The sequence below is a fragment of the Lacerta agilis genome, chromosome 2 (assembly GCF_009819535.1).
Source record: "Lacerta agilis isolate rLacAgi1 chromosome 2, rLacAgi1.pri, whole genome shotgun sequence".
NCBI lineage: Eukaryota > Metazoa > Chordata > Lepidosauria > Squamata > Lacertidae > Lacerta > Lacerta agilis.
The window spans coordinates 88110541-88134247 of record NC_046313.1 but is presented as its reverse complement, the minus strand read 5'-3'; the positions used below and the strand labels follow the sequence as shown (position 1 = coordinate 88134247).

Sequence of the window (23707 nt, the reverse complement as noted above, 5' to 3'; positions counted from 1 at the left end):
TTTTATAAAGTTCTCTTTCCTTCAAACTGATTTCGTTTAGTATTTCCTGTTTCTTCTTTTCCTTTTGTCTTTTCTGAATTATATTTTCTTTTATGAAAAAGCCTCTAAAAAATAGCCTAAGATTCTAGATGCATCACACCACTGGCTCGCGTTCAACTTGCGATCAAGACACCAAGACCTGGTCTCTCCCCAGTCCTTGCACCCATTGCTATTATTTTGTACTTAAGATGCAGGAGTTTTCATTATCTCTGCTAAATTCCAATTCCAGTTCCAGCTGTTAGTATCATTTTGAATCATGATTCTGTCATCTTTGATGTTGGCTTCCCCTCCCAGCTTTGGGACATAGGGAAATTTGATAATCCATCCCCCTATACATCATTGTCCAAGTCATTAAAATGTTGAACAGAAAGTTCAGGGTACTGCAGTGGAGAGAACAGGTCAGAAAATCCAATTACACATGCAGCCTTTCATCTGCACAATTTTTGATCCAACCCATGCAACTATTTCATAGTGTGCTACAACTATGTGTGTGTGATGACACGGAGTGAAAAATAATATTTGTTTGTTCTACTCACAATTCTCCGCCTCCCTCCCCTGAAGTGAACAAAATTCCTTGTTGGAACTTGCCGTAATATATCTAGATTTTGTATGATCAATATGAATAAGCACCTTATGAGAAGAATGAGCGTTCCCCCACATCGAATGGGGTGCGCCTTTTGCGTGGTCGCGAGTAACCCCCTTGGATCACGGTGGCAGCTCCTGGCAGTTGGGGCCTGGCACCACCTTCCCAGGTTGCATACCTGTGAACTCCACCTACTTAGCAGCCGCCCAATCCTGGCTGGGGAGGTGTTGCCAGGGGGATTGGCCAGGTAGAAGGAGGGATTATTCAGTACACACAATAGAGCTTGAGTCATACCTGGGAAGCGGCCGTTGGATTCAGAGCTTCCCCACCCTCCACTCCCTCAATTGATGCTTACTTTGCAGGTTTAACCACCCTTTTTCCACAGCCACGCAGGCGCTGCTATGACAAGGTCGCTGTTGAAGGGCTGGAAAGGATTTTCCCTGCATTGGCAGGTTTCGCCTTTCCTGTAGCAATTCGTTGCAACTTTGGCGGTTACAGGCCTTGGGCGGAATCCTTTAGTCATCTACAAAATTGGGGCGGGGCGGGGCGGTGACCCCCACCCCCATTGTGGTGTCGCTAACAGGGTTCCCGTTAAAGGGGTCTCAGGGGGAGGCTTTGACCATATGCCCTGAGGTCATCACTGCTCTCCCCTTCCAGCGGTGGCGAACGGGGGGCGGGCTATCTGCTTGAACATATGTTCTCCAGAGCTAGCCCACTCCCCACTCATGCTGGTTAACCCTGAAATTACGCAGAACCCCAGCTGGAGGGCTGGGAAGGATAAACGCCCAATGCCTGAGCCAGGGTCTCCCTACATCTGTATATTAATAAAGTTGTGGCCAATTTAATCCCATAGAATGTTGTCACGTGTCTTTATTTCCCTCAGGGGCTGCCCGGGGTTCGGGGGACTCTGCCTGGCCATGCAAAAACTTTCTGAAATGCACATTCTGTGACATACTGTTGGATCATGGTGACACTTTCATTTATCTGTTTCAGCAAAGAGCAGGGCAATTGCCATCCCGGTTGATCTGGACAGCCAAGTAAACAACCTCTTCCTGAAATCTCATAACATAGTACAAAAAACAGCAATGAACTGGAGGATGACAGCAAGAAATGCTGCTCGGAGAGATTCGGTGATGGCTGCTTCTAGGGATTACCGCAACATCATTGAGAGATTGCAGGTGGGTACATAGTACAGTGTTCTAAAAGGATCTTTCTGAACTGGGTAAATGGGCAATAAAATGGCAAAAAAAGTGATGCACACTGGGACAGAAAAAAATTCCAAATTTCAAAAAATATTCTATTGGGGTCTGCCCAGGAATGAGCCCTTGGGGTTCTGGTAGATAGCTTGGTGAAGCTGCAAGAAGGTGAAATTCATTGTTAGGGGTCATTGGGAAATGGATTGAAAATAAAACATAAAACCTTTTATAGAAACATATACTGAGACCACACTTTGCATAATGTGTACAGTTTTGGTTGCATCACCTCCAACAGGCTATTCTAGTGCTGGAAAAGTTTCAGAAAAGGGCAACCAACATGATTGAGGAAACATCACAACATTTGGAACTTTTTAGTTAGGAGAAAAGGCAAGTTAGAGGGGACGTGATGTAGAGGTGGAAGATGGTGTGGAGAAAATGGCTGGATCTCTCTCATAATACTAGAACTCAGATTCATCCAGTGAACCTGAATGTACTTCTTCACACAACATGTAGTTAAACTATAGAATTCGCTCCATGGAATCATAGAATTGTAGAATTGGAAGAGATGCCAAGAGACATCTAGTCCAACCCCCTGCAATGCAGGAATCTCAACTAAAGCATCCATGACAGATAGCCATCCAACCTCTGCTTAAAATCCTCCCATGAATTTAAAGGCGATGAGACGAATTCATAAGACTAGAGGATAAGGCTGGTAATTGCTACCGGTCACAATGGCACAATGGCTACCACATTTTCTCCCTTTCCCCTATCTGAACTTCTTCGCAGACCGCAGAGGGCTGCAAAGAACATCCACCACATGGGCGTAGCCAGAAACCCCTTTAAAAACATTTTAGTCCCTACAAATTTCCCAGTGTTAATTTTAAACTGTTATGTGTCTGCACTTCAGGATATAGTGTCTGCTCTGGAAGATCGCTTGCGCCCGCTTGTCCAGGCTGAGTTGTCTGTATTGGTGGACGTCCTTCATAGACCAGAACTGCTCTTCCCAGAGAATACAGATGCAAGAAGGAAATGCGAAAGTGGAGGTTTCATCTGCAAGTGAGTGGTGTTGTGTTTACTTAATCCTCTTCCAGTAAATCCTGGTCCTTTTCTCCCCTTTGTCTTCTAAACCATTATTTTGGGATGTTGCACCGTATTCTAATCTCAGCTTGTTATCGTTTATCTTTGGCGAGATATTTGCAGATTTGCACATGGATCAGGCTGTCAGTAAAAGGTTCTGGATACAGGCAACATCTTTATGGTTGAAGAAAACTATACTATACTGCAGGTGCTGTAACAGGAACACTGATCAGTGGGGGCCCCAAAAATAGGAAGTGCAGCTTCAACAACCTGGATGCAGAGTTATAGTTCACCATATTTCCTACCGTGTGGGCGGTATCAGGACCAGTAGGACAGTGCCATTTTCCCAAGTTTATTTTGAAGAAATTTCCATTTTGTTCTGCTGGTTCTCGGGATTTCAATGACAGAACTAGATGTGTGACTGACCTCAATAACAGCCTCCCTCCATAATGACTTGTAAGAGAGAGAAAAATGTGTAATGTCATATTAGCCCAGTTCACACATAACTCTTTAAGTCTTAACCATAGCTTAGCATGAACAAACATATATGAAGGCTTCCGGAGGTATGATCCTGGCTAATTTGCTCTTCCCTGGTCGTTCTACTCCTGTGGTGCACTGAGCTAAGCTGCAGTTTGCCATGGTGTGTCATCTGAACCCAGGCTCATGGTTTAGTGCTCTCAAAACAAACCATGAGCTTTAACCATGTTTTTTTTTTTTTAAATCCCTGTGGTTTGCAGTTCATGGTTTGTCTGTGGTAGCTACAGCACAAGTCCAGGATGGGACAACAGGTCAAGCAATCCTATAGCTTAGCACAACACAGCAGCAGAATGGTTAGGGGTGAGCAAGGTGACTGATATTCTCTTTGGTAACCAACATGTTTGCTCGTTCATGCTAAGCCATGATGAATGAGGTCATTGTCATGTTTGGGGTTTTCTCATTCTCAGAAGTGTGGGGGTGCCATGTCATTTCTATTTGCAAAACTTTATGTGGTATTCGGTGGGGCTGCTGTTTTTGGTAGAAGCCATGCATCTCTTGTAACATCTCGTTCAGCCCTAAGTGCCCAGAAGCTTGCCTTTCTTTGGGTTGTAGTTGTGTTCCTTTGTTCAACCCTTCAGGACAATTCACAATGAAAGAGTCTGATAACTTTTAGACCAGAAATACTTTTAGAGCATGAAAACAGGTAAGTGACCCAATAGCTTCCAAAAACAGCACCCCAGAATCAGATGATTCATTTGCCATTAATGAGGACTTATGTTTAATGAAATAACCTCTCTACATAGCAGCACTTCTAGTTTCCTTATTCCATATGTAAAGCAGCCTTTATTTCATCATTACACCTTGTAGTCCTTATATATAGGAGGAGAATTGTGAGTCAAAATTATCTTGTGTGACACCTATCACCAGTAACACAGCAAATATAAACAACAGATGAATATGGCATATGCTAGCCAATTTGTTCTCTCTCTTGACCCTTGATTTTAAATAGCCACAAATGCCTTCCTAACCAATTAGAAATTCTAGTACTGAAACAAACTGTGATCAATTGGTTGTTTTCAGGTTAATAAAACATACTAAACAGCTGCTGGAGGAAAATGAGGAGAAGCTTTGTATTAAAGTATTACAGACACTCAGGGAAATGATGACCAAAGATAGAGGCTATGGAGAGAAGGTACTTTAATTTACCGTATATTATCTTGTCTTTTATTCTGTCTTTCTATTTGCAGCATAGTAAAAGAAACATCAGTACTGGGTCCTTACCTTTGTCTACTTTCTGCATTGTAAAAACATATGAAACATTGTTGTGCACAATTGAATTGCTGCTGTTGTTATTATCCCAGGTATTTTTAAGACAGGCTGGGAATACCAAAGTACCTCAGCCATACCTTTTTCTTTGCTGTTGAGGATAACCAACCATAGAATGGCTTACTTGGATTTTTTTATCACATCATGAATACAGAATCAAGGGGAAAGTGATTCTGTTTTTTTCCAGGGCTTCCCTTCCTACTCACTGTGCAAACAAATACTGAAAATATTGAAATCAGTGAAAATACCTGTAGGGCTGCTAGTCTAGGATAACCAATGGTTTAAAACAGAGGTGACTATCCTGCAGCCTTTCAGATGCTGTTGGCCCTCAACTCCCATCAAGCCCAGCCAGCCAGCTGTCAAGGGTGATGGGAACTGTAGTCCAGCAAAACTGGGTGGGCCAAAGGACAGCCACCCCAATGAAAGCCCTAAACGATTGTTCTGCTATACTTCACATGGTCTCCCAAGAGCCTTAGTGTAAAAATAAAAATTGCATATGGTCTATGAAGTCCACTTGTATGAGGATAAACTCTGTTACATCTGAATCTTAAGGTTATGTAAGTTTTGAGGTGCTAGTGAAGTTCATTCAGTTAAGAATCAGATAAGAAATTCAGGGGCTTCATAATAAACTAGCACTCTTGAGAGGTGAGCTCTTAAAACCCCTGACTCGGAGGTGGTAATAATAATAATAATAATAATAATAATAATAATAATAATAATAATAAATTTATTTATACCCCTCCCGTCTGGCTGGGTTTCCCCAGCCACTCTGGTTGGCTTCCAACAGAATATTAAAATACAATAGTCTATTAAACATTAAAAGCTTCCCTAAACAGGGCTGCCTTCATAAAAGCATTATTGGCTCCCTCTGTATTTCTGTAGTCCCAGAAGCCCTCCCTGCGAGCCATGGCTACACATAGGGAGGGGACAACAGGGAGATTTTACCTTTCTGTCCTTCCTCCTTTGTTCCCCAAATATATTCTAGAACAAAACCCACAAACCTTTCATAGCTCTTTAAGAACTCAGGATTAATATTTTATCTGGTATTAGGTCCTCTTTTTGGCATGGAACTTCCACACTTTAGGAAACAATATCAACTGGTTTCGCTCTAAATCATCTGCATGGGATCACTTGCATTCTAACACTTATAAGTACGTGGTAGGCATAAAGAAGATTCTGTGGTCTCAAAAAAGTAGAAGAGATCCATTACTGCTTTTGTTTTCAGTGAATTTGGACAAGTACTTACTTCCTTGACTCTACTTAAACGGGCAACATTGCATTCATATGATTTGCCACAAATACAATATTGGCGCTGGTTGTGGCTAGAGTATGCATTGTGGATCTTGGTGCTCCTATCACCTGGTTACTTGCAATTTCTCTTAATTCTTGTTTTCAACTTTTTCTCCTTTTTTCACTTTCCAGTTGATTGCACTTGGCGAATTGGATAATGCTGAGGTTTTGCATTTATTTATTTCCTCCCCCCCCCAAAAAAATGTACTGTTTGTAGCCTTGTAATCTGTTGTGCTGTTTTGCCAGTGCTTAAGCGTTGTGGTTCGTGTACTTGTGCTAGTGACGTAGTAGAATGTAATTTGCCAGCACCTGCAGTGAGGAAAAAGTAATTATATTATCTGTTATCCTTCAACATAAATTTTATCCAAAAGTCCTCTGGAGGCAACATTTTTATCCTCTCTTGAAAGGTAGAATGGAGAGGTGGTCATCATTTGCATTACTAAACATAATGTAACCCCCCCCCCCACTCCACCGGAAGATTATTTGCGTGCATTTAGAAGCAGTTAATGAAAATGCAAGGATAGAGGAAGTTTAACCCCTTTGTCCTATGTCTGCCATTCTGAGTAATTAAAATGTGGGAAAGACAAATAGAATGTGGGATCCAAATATTTTTACTAGGCTTGCATATAGACTTGAGCGTGTCTAGTGAGGTTTTTGAGCCCATGCCGTATCTCAAACTGCCTTTTAAAGGACTTTCGGTTTCCAAAATAGTTTGCCATGCAGCAGGAAAGACTGCTGTTTTGAGAAATGCTGGCACTAAGCATGTTTAGATATGCAGAAGTAGTTTTGTGATGCCTTGGATCCTGGAAACTGACTGTTGCTACCAAGGAGACACCACCCTATTACAGTGCAATCCAATATAACTGTTTATATTGTTGATTTAATTTCCTAGGCTGACACCTGAACAGAGTGAGTCTTTCAGTGGGTCAGTGACTAGCTGAACCAAAGATTTCTATAATAGAGAGCTGGGATCAGTGACGCTGAAAGATTTACATTTATCACCTAAAGTGAAAAGCAGCCATACACCCTAAAACTTGGAGTGGAGAGTTGAATCTAGGTAACTGAATGGGAGAGCAAAACCAAGTGGTGAATTTTTTATTGTGGATTAATTAATCAATCCTGAATAAGACTGCAGCTTTGAAGGTGACACCTATAAAGCTAAATCAGCAATCCTTTGCATATGGGAGTAGAACTATTGAATTATAGAGTTTACTCTGAGTAGACATGGGTAGAACTGGGGTACACGTTAGAGAGCTTGAAAAATGTACATTTTGAATGAATGAAGACATTCATTGATGGGTGTTGAAATGTCTCTTAAGTGTAGCAAATTTTCTTATTTCCCCATTGAATAGCTCTGAGAAAATGGTGAAGGTTTATTTAGAAGATTTACATCTCACCTCTTTTGATCCCAAAGGTGGCTTAAAGTAGTAAGATGCACACAAAGTCCACACAATTCAGCAACCCTATGTCCCCTGGCCTAGCTGATAGCACAGGCCAAGATACATTTTGCTGCAGTCCCAGGATAACTGGAACAAGCCTATTGCAGCTGCTCTTTCTCAGGCGAATGGATAGGGCTAGGTTGCTTTTACTTTGGCTCAATGTAGTAGTGTTGGTCATCTTCTCTGCTGCCAAAATTTCATTCCATTCCAAGTTGACTGCTGCTATTTAAATGTCACTAGGATCTGGTCTATGTGTAGGCTTTTTTGTACTAAAGTGAACTCCTTCCTAGAATGCTGTACTGTATTGGAAATCCGCTGTCTCCAAGGTGCTACGTTCTTCAGCCTCATCCTAGCCATGTTGGCTTCAAAGTATAGGTAAGCTTTCTCCAACCAGATGCCCTCTAGATGTTTTGGATCACAGCTGCTTAGAGGGCTGATGAGAGTAGCAGTCTAAAACATATTGCGGGCACTGAGTTGGAAAAGGCTGGTGTAGAGAAGCTTCATGTATTTCTCTGTCTAATTTGTGACAAATTCAGATGGAGTTTGGGGCTGGTTTTTTTTTGTTTTTTGTTTTTGCTTTGATTTTCATTTAAACTCTTCCCTCTCCCCCACCCAAGTCTCTGGCTATTGTAGCCTGCTGTGTTTTGCAGTAAATCAACTAGAGTGATCAGGCTCGATTTAGAACTTAGGCTCTTGATTTCAAGTAAGAACTTTGTTGGCTGCCTTGTGTGGAAGGATTTCATGCTTCAAGCAGGTGTGTTTATAAATATAGGAAATGAGCGCTGTCTGTTTATTAAAAGTGTCTTCTGGCAGTGGTTTGGATTCCCTGAAGCCTCTGTAAGGAAGCCACAGTGTTTTCCTTTGCGTGATTTCCACCAGCCACTGTAAAAGCATGGAATGAAAGAAACTCACCCTTTTGGTGTTCATTCTGATAAAATATGCTCTTGCAAGTCCAATTATTTGCTCACCCTCTTTGCCAGCGCAACTATATGTCTTTTGTTTCTGACATGTATTGAACTGCAGGTTTCTTCCACAAGGTTTCATGCACTAGAACCCACTTTGTCCAATCACAAATAAAAGCAGCAGTACTTATTTTTGTGTGTGTGCGTCCTATACTTAACTAGTGCTTTGTACTGATCACCAGCAGCACATAGTGTGTGACACATTAAGTAAAGAAAGGGATCCTGGCTAGGCTGACAAAGAATAGCAGTAGCCTAGTGCAATGGTTAACTAAGCTGTGGGGTTTTCCAAATAAGAAATACCGTACCCCATTTATACCAATGGAATTTCTGCTTGGAAGTGCTGGGCTTTCAACTTAACACTCCATTGCTACAGTCAGGAGCGGAGGAAGGCTCCGCGCTACCCAGGAGCGGGGCGTCGTGACGTCACATTGTGACGTCACGACAGAGTGCGCCTGTGCGAAATGTTGCGCAGGCGCACTCCATCGGTGGGCTGATGCCGTTCCCGCAGCCCCCTTTTAAGCCACAGAGCGAAAAGGTGGCTCGTCACCGATCGCGCACGGCAGCCCCACAAGCCGCCTTTTCGCTCTGCGGCTCAAAAGGGGGCTACGGAAGCAGCAGTCCGACAATAGAGTGCACCTGCATGAAATGTCACCCAGGCGCACTCCGCCGTCGGACCATGCGCTGCTGCTCCCGGGGTGACAGAGGGAGCGGCGGCGTGTGGGAGTGGCGGGAGGGGTTGCTGCTTCTCACCCCCACGCGCCACCGTTCGCTCCGTCACACCGGGAGCATCAGCACCACACACGCCATGTGCTGCTGCTCCCGGGGCGATGGAGCGAGCGTCGGTGCGTGGGGGTGACAAGCGGCGGCCCCTCCCACCACTCTCCATGCACCGCCGCTTGCTCCGTTACCCCGGGAGCAGCAGCGCTGCACAGACAGGGTGTTGGGCGGCGGGGCTCCCCTTGGAGAATGGCGGGAGGTGCCGCCGCTTGTCACCCCCCCTCCCCTGGCACCCGGGGCGTACCGCCCCCACCGCCTCCCCTAGCGACACCCCTGGCTACAGTTGTGGACCAGCTGCTGGTAAGCAAATTCCTTTTGGAGTGAGAACCATTGGTTATATTAAACCTAACCTCAGAACAAGTATCAGAAGAAGAAAGGTGAGATGAAAATACAGTGAATAGCAATTATGCAGTCATGAAACTGCTGCCTTAAGGTAGAAGAACAGGAGAATAAGAACTCTCCAACTCCTGGAAACTCCTTCAGCAGTTCTGCTAAGAAAAATGAAGGAAACAGAAAACCTTGGCTAACAATTACCCTAATGTGCACAGTCGTTCTTGGAATAGAGGCAAATGCATGCCATCTTAGGTGAATCTGGCTGTACTGGACAAAAGGGATTGAACAAATGGAAAATGAAGAACTAACTAATTGGAAGGGCCCCCCTTGGAAGGTTGTGAACTTTCCTTCCTTGGAGTTTTTTTAAGCAGAGGTTGGATGGCCACCTGTCATGGATGCTTTAGTTGAGATTCCTGCATTCCATGGGGTTGGACTAATGACCCTTGGGGTCCCTTCCAACTCTATGATTCTGTGGTATTTCCTACATACCACCAGCTTCAGAGCTTTGTTGCCCAAGGACCTTATGTGAAATGAGTTTCTGTGCTGGGGGGGGATATATATGCATGTAGGACTAATATAATTTTAATTTTGTATTTCTGCTGGTTACATAAATGGATCAATTGCCCTGTATTGATATTGGAGGCGTGTTGTGCCTTCAGTAGCAACTGGATATATTGAATAGCCTTATCTCTCTTTTAAAAAAAGGAGGGGGAGGAGTAATTGAAAATCTTAATGGCCTTGATAAAGAAAGTTGTAAAACAGAAGCAATCAAATGGAACGCTGGAGTGAGATAGCGTTTAGAAGAACTGATCACTCTTCTGCAACTATTAAACTTTGCCTGAAGGGGGCATTCTGGTGATGCTGAATGGAACAGAGAGATGTCCTACTTGCCTTCTCTCTCTCTCTCTCTCTCTCTCCCCCCCCCCACTCCCTCCTACATTGCAGTGAACTGCTCAGTTGGGCACCTGCCAACAACCAAGCAGCAGTTACATAACAGGCATCTTTTTTTTTTTCCTTCCTGGAATTTAGGCTCGCTGCTGATGTGTGACCTTCAGCAGTAATTGCCAATAAAATGTGGTGGAGCTGTTTACTGTTAGTTCAGCCCAGACTCTGGCTGTCAGTATCCCAGACTATGCTGGCAGATATTGCAGTCTGTGTGGTTGCTAAAGCATTTCTTTCTTTCTTTCTTTCTTTCTTTCTTTCTTTCTTTCTTTTTTAAAGCAGCAACATTAAAATGCTAATACAGCTTCAAGGAAGCATGCAGGGAACTGTGCCCAAAGCTATAATAGTGCTGTAAAAGCAAGGGGGTGAGGTTGCATACAGAAAGAAAGAGGGAATATTTTATAACCAGCCCTATGCTGGAGAATTTGCTCATCTATAAAAGACTTTGGTCCAGATTACTAAGTGGCTCATTATGCTTAAGTGATTATATTTAAAGGGAGCTTCCCCATCCCCATATATATTTTCAAGCGTACATCATAAGCAAATTTGCATTTATTATCAAAGGCAACTGATAGGATAAGGGAGTGTTTTTGAGCCTTTGCCTTTTCGGTTGCATGCCAGGCACGCATTCAACAAATGAAGTTTTTCCCATGGCCACTGTTTTATAACTGTTGGGTGTCTTGCCAGAAGAAAGGGCAGCAGCTCCAGTAAGTAGGGTGTGGAACAAGAAAGGGGGAAAAGAGAAGCATTTCAAGACTAGCCATAATATTGAGTGTTTTCAGCCAAGTGTTTCATGCCTCTCCTCTCCTCTCTTACACAGAAGCTGTAGATTGCTGTTGGAGGGGAGGGGTCAGTCCACTAATGTAACTAACCTTTCCAGCATTGCCTTGTCACAGATTCAGGGAAGGTTTTCGTTTTAAGTTTCTCCCTGCATGGAGGGAAGAGGGAAGTAACACACACACGTGCAACACTGTGTGAACAGAGTTTTGTTAACACATAAAGACTTTCCTCTCCAAAATCTGCTCTGGAGTGTCTCCCAAGTTGCTGGAAGACATTTTGATGGGTGTGGAGCTGCAGAGGAGAGAAGGGGGAAGTTTCATTGCACTAGCAGACCAGTATTGTTAGATACAAACATGTACAAATAAATAATCTGGGGAACAGCATACAGTCGTACCTCGTGTTGCGAATGCTGCGTGTTGTGTTTGTCACGGGATACTTCCGGGTTCGGAGGTTCACGCATGTGCAGACGTGTCAAATGACGTCACACGCATGTGCAGAAGCGTCGAATCGCGTCGCGCACATGCGCAGACACGGCACTTCAAGTTGTAGACTGCTCATGATGCGAACGGGGCTCCGGAACGGATCCCATTCGCATCCAGAGGTACCACTGTACTATAATTTGGAGAAATCATGTCCTCCCTAAAAGAGGGCACGTGTTGCAGTGAGACCTGGAAACTGACCTCCTGGTTATGGGTGGGTATATTGGTCAGCCACAACACCCGATTGGTAGATCCCTCATTGCTGGGTGTAATCTGGCCAATGGGGTGCAGTCTAAACAGGCCAAGGGACCTATATATACCCATGCACATGACCCAGAGCTTCCTCTTTCGGTTCATGCATCGGAACACCCGCCCACCTCTCCCTATATTTAGGGCATTTTGCGATTGGCCTTGCTATGCTGTTGTGTGTCGTCTGTCATTGGGACAGAGGCACAGCAGGAATTTCCCCACTTGGTTGATTGCCTGTTGCCATTTGGGTTTCGCCTGCCACGTAGCAAATTGTCACAACTTGTAAGGTTGCAGATAGGCACTGGTTCAGGTGACAGGGATGGGAGAACAGTCTCACCATCCCTATGTGAGGGGTATTCTGTTAAAGGAATCGAGGAACTCAGCTTGGTTTGATCAACCCCTGAGAGGGGGTTGTGCTTGTGCCTGAGTCCAAGGGAGCATCTGGGGAGTGGACATAGTCTGTTCCCAGGCTTTTCACTTACCTCAGGTGTTCACACTTGGTTGACCTATGATAGAGCTCTGGGTCAGCGCTGCCTGCAAGGGTTCAGGGAGCTAGTCGAACCAGAGCCTACGCAACCACTCACTTTCTGTAATCAATAAAGCTGTGGCCTAAATTCTGCCAAAAACCAAAACTAAAATTTGAGTCAACTGTGTTTTTATTTAGCGTGGAGGTCCCTGGATCTAAACATGCAACAACATACTATATTAGACCCCAAAGACCATAGTATGTATGTATGTATGTATGTATGCATGAAATTTTTCAATTCATGTTTTTGCATATTTGCTTTTAATATGTTTTTACGCTTTGCATGTCACTTTAGAATTCGTTTAGAAAAAAATATGCATTGGAAATAGGAATGCTGGAATTTTGGGACACACAGTTAAACTTGTAATTTTACTGACTAAAAGTACTTTAGGGAAATGGCCGTAAGCCACAAATTGTTGTTGTTGTTTAGTCATTTAGTCGTGTCCGACTCTTCGTGACCCCATGGACCAGAGCACGCCAGGAACTCCTGTCTTCCACTGCCTCCCACAATTTGGTCAGACTCGTGTTGGTAGCTTCGACCAACCATCTGTCCAACCATCTTGTCCTCTGTCGTCCCCTTCTCCTTGTGACCTCCATCTTTCCCAACACCAGGGTCTTTTCCAGGGAGTCTTCTCTTCTCATGAGGTGGCCAAAGTATTGGAGCCTCAGCTTCAGGATCTGTCCTTCCAGTGAGCACTCAGGCCTGATTTCCGATAGGTTTGATCTTCTTGCAGTCCATGGGGACCTTTTTGCAGCCACAAATAGGGATACGAATAGCTCCAGGTGTGCTATTCAAGTTATGTCTCCTTGAAAACGTTCTGTTCTCATTTTAATGGTCACTTAAACTGAAGAGTAATGAAGTGGACTTGTGATTATTTTGTACCTGCATAGTCAACTCCCCCCAAAATGCACTGGTACGTTCTTTGAAAGTATGAAATATATTTTAATGACTGAAAAATGAGTTGAGGTTTAGCAAACACCTTCAAAGTATAATTTAGCAAACACCTTCAAAGTATAATTTATTTTAAATAAAACATGGTTATCTATAGCTTCCAGAGCTGTATGTTTTACACATGTATATTTTCCGCTTAACATGTCCTTCATTCATTTTCTCTCCTAGTTAAAAAATAATAATCAGAGTTTGAAACCTGCCTTCTGTTCTTCCAACAGCCCAGGTGAAAATCAATCACTAGTTTGGTGGTAACACTAAATCATATTTCAGTGCTACACTGACAAGGCTGCTTCTGGCTCAAGCTTCAGTGCTCCCATTCCCTCTTTTCTGATGCATCCCAGAAGAGGAAATAAGTAGCATTATGTCCAGAAAGGATAAACTGTGCTTACTGGTAGTTTAAACTATGGTTCATTGAAACAAGCAGAAATAAGTCTGTTATTTCTGAAGCTAGCATATTCTAAGGAATCATAGTTTAAACCATCCTTCTCCCATTACCAAAGTCCCATCCAGATTTATTTATTTTTTAGACTACTACTTGGCTGGGCTAACTGGGGCTGCAGTCCAAAACATGTGAAGGCCATCAGATTGGGGCACACTGCTTCAAACTGGGACAAACATTATTCTCCAATTTCACAGGTCCATTCGTTACCTGCAAAACCGGAGATAACATTTCTTCAGCTCTTGACCTGGAAGAACCAATGAAATTGGGGGCGGGTACACTTTTTTAACTGTACTGTACAATGTAGCCAAGGAATCTTTATTACCCTTAAAGTGTTTTTTTAAAAAATAATTTTTTATTACATTTTTAACTAAAAACATACATAAAAGAAAAAAAATATAACTACACTACACAACATACACAAAAATACAACAAAAACAATAACCTATTACATTTCTATTATGATCCTTCCTCACATCTTAGTGGGACTTCCTCCTGTCTCCTCCTCCTGCGTCCCTTGTATATACCTTTTTTGTAACCTCCAAAATTTCCTATAGTTCTATTCTATTTTTCACATTAAATTCATTACTATCTCATACCTCTTAACTTTTGTTCTAACATTGCCTAATTACTAACACTTATATCTTATCTTAATCCTTATCATCTTCTAACTTAATCATCTATCTTCTACTCTACAGCCTATCTTATCCTCAGGTTATATCTAACTTTCAATCATACAATGATCTTTTAGATACAATTTAAAATTCTTCCACTCTTTCTCCACCACGTCGTCTCTCTGGTCCCGGATTTCCCCGGTCATTTCTGCAAGCTCCATATAGTCCATCATTTTCATCTGCCATTCTTCTATTGTTGGTATTTCTTCTGTCTTCCAATTCTTAGCTTAAAGTGGTTTTAAATCCTTGTGTTTGAATTCCATGGTGTGACCCTGTCTACATGAATGCGCTCTGTCGTCTGTGTTACTACATGTGGTCCCATGGGCATTCCAGGAAGCAGGAAGCCTGCATGTAGAGTGCCTAATGTTCCTGTTAGCTAGTATGTGGGGGCTTTTAAATGGTTTTAAGAGCAGTGAAAACTACTCAATTTTTATATGGCATGCTCCCCAACTCACTTACGCACTTACCTCAAATATCCAAATCATTTTCACCTAAACTGTTTATGCTTGCCATACAACAAGGATGGGGAAACTGCCCTCCATAAGCCAAATATGGCTTGCATAGGCTCCCTGTTTTACCCATAAGACTCTTCTTGCCAAGCCATATCCCTTACATATCTACTTCCCCTTCCCCCAGGGCAGGCAGTTAAGGGTGGGGCTTGGCCAAAGGGCCTTTCTACAGCGGTTTCCAAGCACAAATCATAGGGCTTGCAAAGATTCCCAAATGCATGGTCTGTTCAAGAAGCAGTAGCAAAGGCATCTTACTGTCTCCCTCTCCAAGATGGATCCCAGCTCCTCTTCCTGCTTCTTCCTCCAAGCCACCCTTGCTTGAAAACTCCCTTTTCCTTTCCCCTCAAGCGCACACACCCATCACCTTGGTAACATCTTATCCCCCAGGCTAAAGGATTCCTCTCCTCAGTGGCGCATCAACACCTTTTGTCATGTTAACAGGTTTGCTCTTTACTATGGTAAGTCAGCCAACCTTTGCAGCTTGCATTCTCCTTTCCTATCACAAATAACTAAAACCCTAGCATTCATTAATTTCTAATCTATAACACCATAAACAATGACTAGATTCTTTTTTGAGATTTGTCGTTTCAACAATACACACACACACACACACACACACACACACACACACACTCTTAACCATTACAGTAACTTTACTTTGCTAAATCTTTGATAATATGTAAATAGTTGGCCAAGAAAAGTCCCCCTTTAATAAACAACAGTACAGCAAAACAGCAGGGAAATGCTTTCAGAAATACATTTTTGGGGAATGGAACTTTTTCCTTAACTGCTTGTACCTTGCAATCCTGTTGTTAAAAGATGGTAGCATTGGAGTGAATGGGCCTTGGGGTTGTAGACAAGCTATTTAACATTTTAATACACTTAGGACTGGAAGAAAACTATTTTGTTTAAAACTTCCAGTATGATCTGAAAAGAGGATAGATACACCAGAATGAGCTAGATGTAGGTGAAGGAGGATAAGTTCCTACAGCTGCTTCTCATTTTTTACAAAGTCTCCTGAAAACAAGCACCCATCTTCTTGGAACTAGTTCAGGAAAAGAGACCACTCCAGAAATAGTTGGGCATTGTACAAGATTGTGTGGGAGTTAGCCATTCATAACATTGTTCATGAGAAGAGGAGACTCCCTGGAAAAGACCCTGATGTTGGGAAAGATGGAGGGCACAAGGAGAAGGGGACGACAGAGGATGAGATGGTTGGACAGTGTTCTCAAAGCTACTAACATGAGTTTGGCCAAACAGCGGGAGGCAGTGGAGGATAGGGGGGCCTGGCGTGCTGTTGTCCATGGGGTCACGAAGAGTCGGACACGACTGAACGACTGAACAACAACAACAACAACAGCAACGTTGTTTGGCAAGACTTTAATTTACACGTATTTTCAGAAATAGACCCGAATCTTGCCGTTCCATATATTTAAGCCTATTATGAGAAGCATCCCTTTTATGTGTAGCATGACTGAATTCCAAGTCATCATCATTATTACTTCTACTACTGCTGCTATTACAGGTGATAGTCCAGTGCTTGGTGTTTCTGTGTGATGTAGTTTGCCTTCAATTTCCTTGTGTTATCTAGGTGTTTCCTTGTGCATGCAGAATTGGTTTGTAATAGATGTTCATGTTTTTAATGGATTTTGGTATAGTCATTTAAAGTTTGAATATGTTCCTTAGCCATTTTTTAAACATTTAAATGCTGAAAGCATTACTGATCAGCGATGCAAACAATCTGTTTTGCTGCTGCTCATAGCAAATCTGTACCACATATATTGTGAAAGAGGAAGGTTTGGTTTTGGGAAAGGTGAGAATCTAATTGTGTATTCTTGGACATGACATTCCTGCTTGTGTATGTCTTGAACATTTTTTCTTCCATTATTTTGGACTGGAGGTGAGAACTCCACTGTAATTAAATTAATAAAAGGAACTGTAGGAACTGGGATCAGATATTTAACACTACATCCCTAGAATAATGATGTGTGTACAACTGGGATTAGCATTTCTGAGCAAGATATGCATGTGGTCATTGTGCTAATGACCATGTACCGGTACTTTAGGTATATGCCTATTTTTCCAAGGATCCTTTTGGGGGAGGATGGGGGACAGGATTCTGCAGCAAGCTATGTACAAACCCCAGTCAATATCTCCATGTGCCAACCATTGATTTACACGAAAGATTGATGGCTAATGAATTTTCTTTTTACAATTTTGCTTTTCAATAGCTGCCACAGTCACCAGAAATGGAAAGCTCCATAGAGGTCTGTCACTCGCTCACCTATATTTGTAAAACATACAAATATTGGTGGTTTTAAAAGTAGCTGTGGTTGGATGTCTGTCTGTCTTTTTGGTGGTTACAGTTCTGTTCAGATCAGTGAAGTTTAGCCAGTGGTCTCTGCATGTGTTCAGCTGCTTGGATTATAGTGCTAAGTGGACAAATTCACCCTGCTTCACTAAAAGAGAGAGAGAGAGAAATGGAAAAACAAAACAGCAAAAGGCTATGTCTATTAATTCTGATAGATGCCTAACTACACCTTACTCTCAAAGAAATATTGAACACGTCAAGAAGTTGGAAATTTTAAATATAACTGCAATGTACTTACAGTCTCTTGAAATTCAAAATACCTATTACCTTGGTGTAGAAAGAGAAGCCTGTACTTGGATCTCCATATGCAGTAGATTGCCCATGAGCTATGTGTTTCTGTTTTTATTATTTATCTTTTGAACTTTTATACTACTTTTCATGAGGCTTTTGAAGTGGAACATGATGCCCATTATTCTTGTAGGTTGTGTAATCCTGTTTGAAAATAAGCTACTTGTACTTAAAATGGATTTACTGACCTTTTCTTACAGGATGATTTACAGTAACATAATGAACATGCATGTATTGGGAAAGTGTGGTTCAGTGTTTTGTATGCGTAAACATTGGTGACTGTCATGTGTGAACGTTTTATCAGAGAGAGTACTTTGCATGTTACTTGCAGACTTTTTTTCTTTTGTTTTGGGGTGATATCCGGTATTAGTCATACAGTAGATTTTGGTCAATTGATTTCAGTGGGTCTACTTAATTCAGGGTACCCCAGTAAAGGATCCAGAGGGAAAGTTCTGTCCAGTGGTCCAGACGGGGGCCATTGGGCCATAGAACACTCTACTGGTGCCCTGGTGGGATTGCCTCATTTGATCTTTGTCATGGGGAGATCCTTGAATCCCTGATCAACCCCAAAGGAGTAATCAATCAGCAAGTGGGTTGGTTGATTTAGGATACACATTCAGTGCCTATTCCAAAGTCTACTACATCTGTAATCAATGAAGTTGTGGCCAATTTAAATCCCAGATTATTATCTTGTCATCATTCCTGCTATTACAAAATCACCACCCAGGTCACTGGCTCACTGTGCTTGGACCTACAATCAGACTCACACAAGAGGAAATTAAAAACTATTGATTTTAAACTAACCAGAGTTCCCAGAATTCAGACATAGCACTCAGCTGTGATTAGTTTAAAATCAGAAGTGGATACTTTGTGTTTTCTCCTCAGGTCTGTGTTAAAGGGAGGAGAAGGGGAATGTCTAAAGCAGGGGTCAGCGAACTTTTTCAGCAGGGGGCCAGTCCACTGTCCCTCAGACCTTGTGGGGGGCCAGACTATATTTTTTTTTGGGGGGGGAATGAACAAATTCCTATGCCCCACAAATAACCCAGAGATGCATTTTAAATAAAAGCACACATTCTACTCATGTGAAAACACCAGGCAGGCCCCACAAATAACCCAGAGATGCATTTTAAATAAAAGGACACATTCTACTCATGTAAAAGCACGCTGATTCCCAGACCGTCCGCAGGCCAGATTTAGAAGGTGGTTGAGCCGGATCTGGCCCCCGGGCCTTAGTTTGCCTACCCATGGTCTAAGGCTAAACCACAATTCACTGTGGCTTCTGCATTGAACACTAAACCATAGTTTATCTTATGTACAAACCAGACCAAAATTCTAAAACATTTCTTTAAAATTGAAGACTTGCAATAAAAGACCCACTTGTAGCGTTGGCCCTTCTTTTAAGGTTAACATTTTGAAGGTAGGATTTCTAGTTTACATGAAGCAGAAATGAAGCACCTTTTCTTAAGTTCTAATTTTTGAAACAGAGATTGTGTCCAGAATAACTGCACATTAAACTGTGATGTGTCTGTATATTGCATGGAGGCAACCATTGGCAATTTCTTTTTCTCTTCATTCATTATGGTTAGGTAGAAAAAGAATGCTAGAGTCAGTGCTATCAAAGCTAGAATGTTGAACAAATTCATTGCAGCAACTAGTTAGTTATTGGTGCTAAATTTATTTAGTGTCTCTTTAGTATCAGACTTTAAAACAGAATTTTTGCATACTCGCCAGGAGCTTGATCAAAGTCTACCACAGAGACAGCTTGAAGATCATAAAAGGGTACGTATATTCTGTGGTGGTGTTTAGGTTTAATATGTTGGGTGCTAATTACACCTGGGCTTTCTTTGTTCCTTTTTCTCACTTTTTAAATAGCTTAAAGAAAATGTGGAAGTAGCTGAAGGATCCATCTGTTTGTTGCTGTTGCAAATTTCAAAATAAAAAAATTATTGAACAAAGATGACAAATGCCATTTGAAAGGTCCAGATTAGATTATGGAGGCTTTTGGATGTTAGAGAATATGTGGGTGTGTGCTTTTATTTATTTTTACATTTTAATGGTGTGTAATGTCACCTGACTTGTGACATGTGACATTGTAAATTAAGTTAATATAGATGTAGCTGCAGTGGCAACTGGTAGTAAATGTTTTAGAAATTAGGGCTTGCTTTCAGGGGGAAAAACATTGGTGCAATTTCACTTTCCTTATATAATGCGTTCTGTACCATAGATCCAGGGCTTCAGTTTTTTTTTTGGGGGGGGGGGGGAGGCTGCAACATTAATGAAGCCCATTAATATCACCTTATGTGCCCCTCTCCCCACTTGTAGTAAAACCATGTCCCTCAAAGTCTTCTAAAGCTGTAATTTAGAGGGCATATCATATTACAGGCGTCCTGTAATATTGCAATATCCCGCTGCACAGACTATAGAAACAGAGGTGTCTTCACTTGACCAACCCAGTAGTCCTAAAGCTCAGGATTTATTTTAACATATTCAGTTGGAAAACTCTTGCAGCCAATGCTGAAATATAGTGGCAGAATACACGAAATTATTTGTGTTTTTTCCAGTAGTCTACTGTCTGCCTATTTCAATGCATGATTTTAGCAACGTGATTTATTTCTTCACTGGAAGTAACATACCGGTAGGTGCCCTATGCTAATATTATGAAGAGGCATGCCTTCTTTTTCCTACTGCGCTTGAGGATCAATACTACTGTTCCGTACACTGTAGTTCAGCTTTTGCCAATCTTTTTGGCTCCGTGGGCATATTTTCAAACAGGAGGAACTATTGTGGGTGCTGCGCACACCCTGAACAAAAACCGCATACTGCAACCTGAACTTCAGCCAAGACAGGAGAAAGACTTCTGTGGGTCAGTTGTTATGGCAACTGGTAGTAAATATTGCAGAAATAAGAATATAAAACTCAGCTCTAGCACTTCATTAACATAAATCAATTTTCTCCTAGGGAGAGGAAATACAATATAATTGGATGCCTATTAAACTTGCCTGGGTCTGTTGTATGTGCTTTGCTTCCAGCCTTGCAAACTGTGCAGGATTGATGTCAACATAGACAGCTATGCAGATTTTGTTGTTTCCTTCTAATTAACTCACCCCATGATTGTTTGAATTGGGTTTTTGTGATGTCTATATTGTCATTAATGCTTCATTGTGATGCTGAACTTCTTCTTCTTCTTCTTCTTCTTCTTCTTCTTCTTCTTCTTCTTCCTCCTCCTCCTCCTCCTCCTCCTCCTCCTCCACCACTAAATATCATTGATTTATTAATAATCTCCTAAACAACCATCTAAAGGCAATTTACACTAAAAATTCTTAAAAGTAGTTAAAGCACATTTAAAACAAGACAGAAACCATACAAAATAGATGTTTCTGTAGCTAGGAAAGCCTGACAGAACAAAAATATATTCAGTTGTTTCTGGAAAATGCAGATAGTGGGTACTCTTAACAGAATATTTTGGTGGAACATGTTCCACAATGTGTTTTTTTGTGGCAGAAATAACTAGAAAGAAAGGTGGAGTTTGGTCTCATTAAAAGAGATGCTTGAAATACATTTGAGTCTCTGGACTAGCTCACTCACTGTGTCACAGATCATTGCTCCATGGTGGAAGGAATGGATTGTGTGCTTCTCCTTACCATGTCTATGAGGCACTGTTGTACCTCAGCAGCAGAGCACATGCTTTGCATGCAAAAGGTTGCAGGTTCAGTCCGTGGGAGACAGTAATGAGCTGGGTGGACCAATGATCTTGATCTGAATAAGCCACTTTCCTTTGCTTCTATGGTTTCTGTGCCTAAACCAGTATGCAAAGCATGCAGTTTGTTTGATCCATGCGTCTTGTTGGAGGGAGTAGATTGTATAAATTGGGCCTGTATCTTGAGTCTTAGAAGTGTAATGGAGAGGAGCATGCACAGAGCTGTGCTCTCCAGCACAGAACAATGATCCTAGTCAGGTAAGTAAGTGTGTAAGTTGGACTTCTGTGTTTGTTCTAAAGGTGGCCAAAAGGCCAGTGCATCTATTTTCTACTGGATGGAAAAAATATGAAAATATTTAAGCCATGAAGTTCATTCTGTTTATAGAAAATTATTGTTTTTCTCACTGCAGTAGAAACCCTGTTGTTTTTAGATTCTGACGAACTGCCCTATGTCAGGATTTTTCTAGCCAGTTTACCTTTAACATGGAGGTATGTTAGAGGAAGTGAAGGATAGGCGTGCCTGGCGTGCTCTGGTCCATGGGGTCACGAAGAGTCGGACACGACTGAACGACTGAACAACAACAAATGTTAGAAGAATGAGCTACCCCTAGTTGCAGCTGTCAAACGAATGCTAGTGTAACGGATAAAGACATTTCCATAACTAGTTGCTTAAGGCTGTCTAGGGAGAGGAGTGAGAATCTGCAACCTACGGCGCAATTCTCCTGAAAGTAAAGAGTAAGGAAGCATTCAAACTAAATGGGTCATTTTCTTTTCAATTCCACTTATTAAATTTATCCTTTTGCTTCATTAGTTTTTCACAGGTGGATTCAGTTGAGTGAAGAACAATGATTACTAACACGAAGAGCTGCCAGTCTGGGAGCCATCTAGTGCCTACTTAAAAGCTTACGGTCACTCCATTACAATGAGCACTGTCACTTTCAGAAGCAGATGTGGGTCTCTCTGGGCATAATCCATCCAAGTTTGTGGATGGGAAAAGCCTAAGTACTAGGAAGTCCCAAAGCCAATGATACCATTTAAATATGCTTCATTGAACAATTCCCAAGTGCAGGATATCTCTTACTATGAGGGAGTGCTTAAGAGGCATTTTTTTTATTAAAAAACACACTTCATTACATGAATTATGTTAAAATGGGTGGCAAATAATGTTTTGCAAACATCTGGAGAGCTCTTAAGGTGGTTCATCAAAGGGCAACTAATGTACAATGCCTATTACTTATCTATTGTGACTTTTGGCTTCTAAAGTCTTTGCCCAGCCCTACAACAACTCACTGGAGAGGAGCTAAAAGTGCCAATTATGTGTGTGTGGCAGCACCAATGGTTCATTTAGGCAAGGAGGTGGGGACAAACAAGTTAAAGAGCAGAATATCCCTATCCCTCCCCCCCACCAAAAAAAGAAGCCAGGGAAGGGAGTGCCAGATTTCCCCAGGATGGAGTTTCAGAGAAGGGGGCACTGTCATGGGGAAAGTCCTCTCTTGTGTTCATACCACCAGCTGTAGTGAGAGAAAGGCCTCTCCTCCTGACTGGCACCTAATGGTTGGAGCATATGGTAGGCCCGCCAAATCATCACACAAGTATCTGTACCTTGAATTGGGTGACTAGTGCAGTGCTCTCGGAACTGGAATGATGTGTTGTCCTTTAGTCGCTGTGCTCAGAAACTGAGCCACTGGATTCTGCCACAGGTGCAGCCTCCAAACCTTTTCCAAGGTCAGGCCCCATATAGAGGCCCATTGCTGTAATCTATATCAGGAAAGCACGGATCCTGTATATCAGGGATGTCCAACAGGTTGACCACGATCGACAGGTCGACCCCTGGTTGTTGGAAGTCGACCATGGGCTCATTTTCGCCTGCATTTGGCCTCGCCCCCTCCCTCTTTATCTGTCCCCCCCCATAGGTAGATCATTGCCAGTTTTTCATTCTGTGGGTAGATCAGTCTCTTGGGAGTTGGACGTCCCTGCTGTGTATGAACATCTGCACTCTCAACCATCATGACCAAAAAAGGGTGACCTTGGGCTAGTCATACTTATTTGAAGTCTCTCAGCCCCACTCACCTCACAGAGTATTTGTTGTGGGGGAGGAAGGGAAAGGAGAATGTTAGCCGCTTTAAGACTCCTTCGGGTAGTGATAAAGCGGGATATCAAATCCAAACTCTTCTTCTTCTTCTTCTTCTTCTTCTTCTTCTTCTTCTTCTTCTTCTTCTTCTTTACAAAGACCATACCTAGATCATGTCTTGGATTCATTCTTTGAGGAGTTGGGCATCTTTTTGTTTTCAACATACCACCT

General features: G+C 42.2%; 1 protein-coding gene across 5 annotated transcripts in view; it reads left to right on the top strand.

The window, feature by feature from the left end:
* The window catches only part of ITPR1 (inositol 1,4,5-trisphosphate receptor type 1), a 131747-nt gene that overhangs the window by 39679 nt on the left and 68361 nt on the right, over nt 1-23707 (top strand). For 2 of the 5 annotated variants that reach the window (XM_033141179.1, XM_033141177.1), the window contains 6 exons: nt 1616-1800; nt 2726-2874; nt 4453-4564; nt 6121-6153; nt 17281-17316; nt 19440-19487. In XM_033141179.1, coding sequence (XP_032997070.1) covers nt 1616-1800; nt 2726-2874; nt 4453-4564; nt 6121-6153; nt 17281-17316; nt 19440-19487 — 563 coding nt within the window. The remainder of the gene's footprint in view (nt 1-1615; nt 1801-2725; nt 2875-4452; nt 4565-6120; nt 6154-17280; nt 17317-19439; nt 19488-23707) is intronic. The other 3 variants (XM_033141178.1, XM_033141180.1, XM_033141181.1) reach the window with 3 other exon arrangements.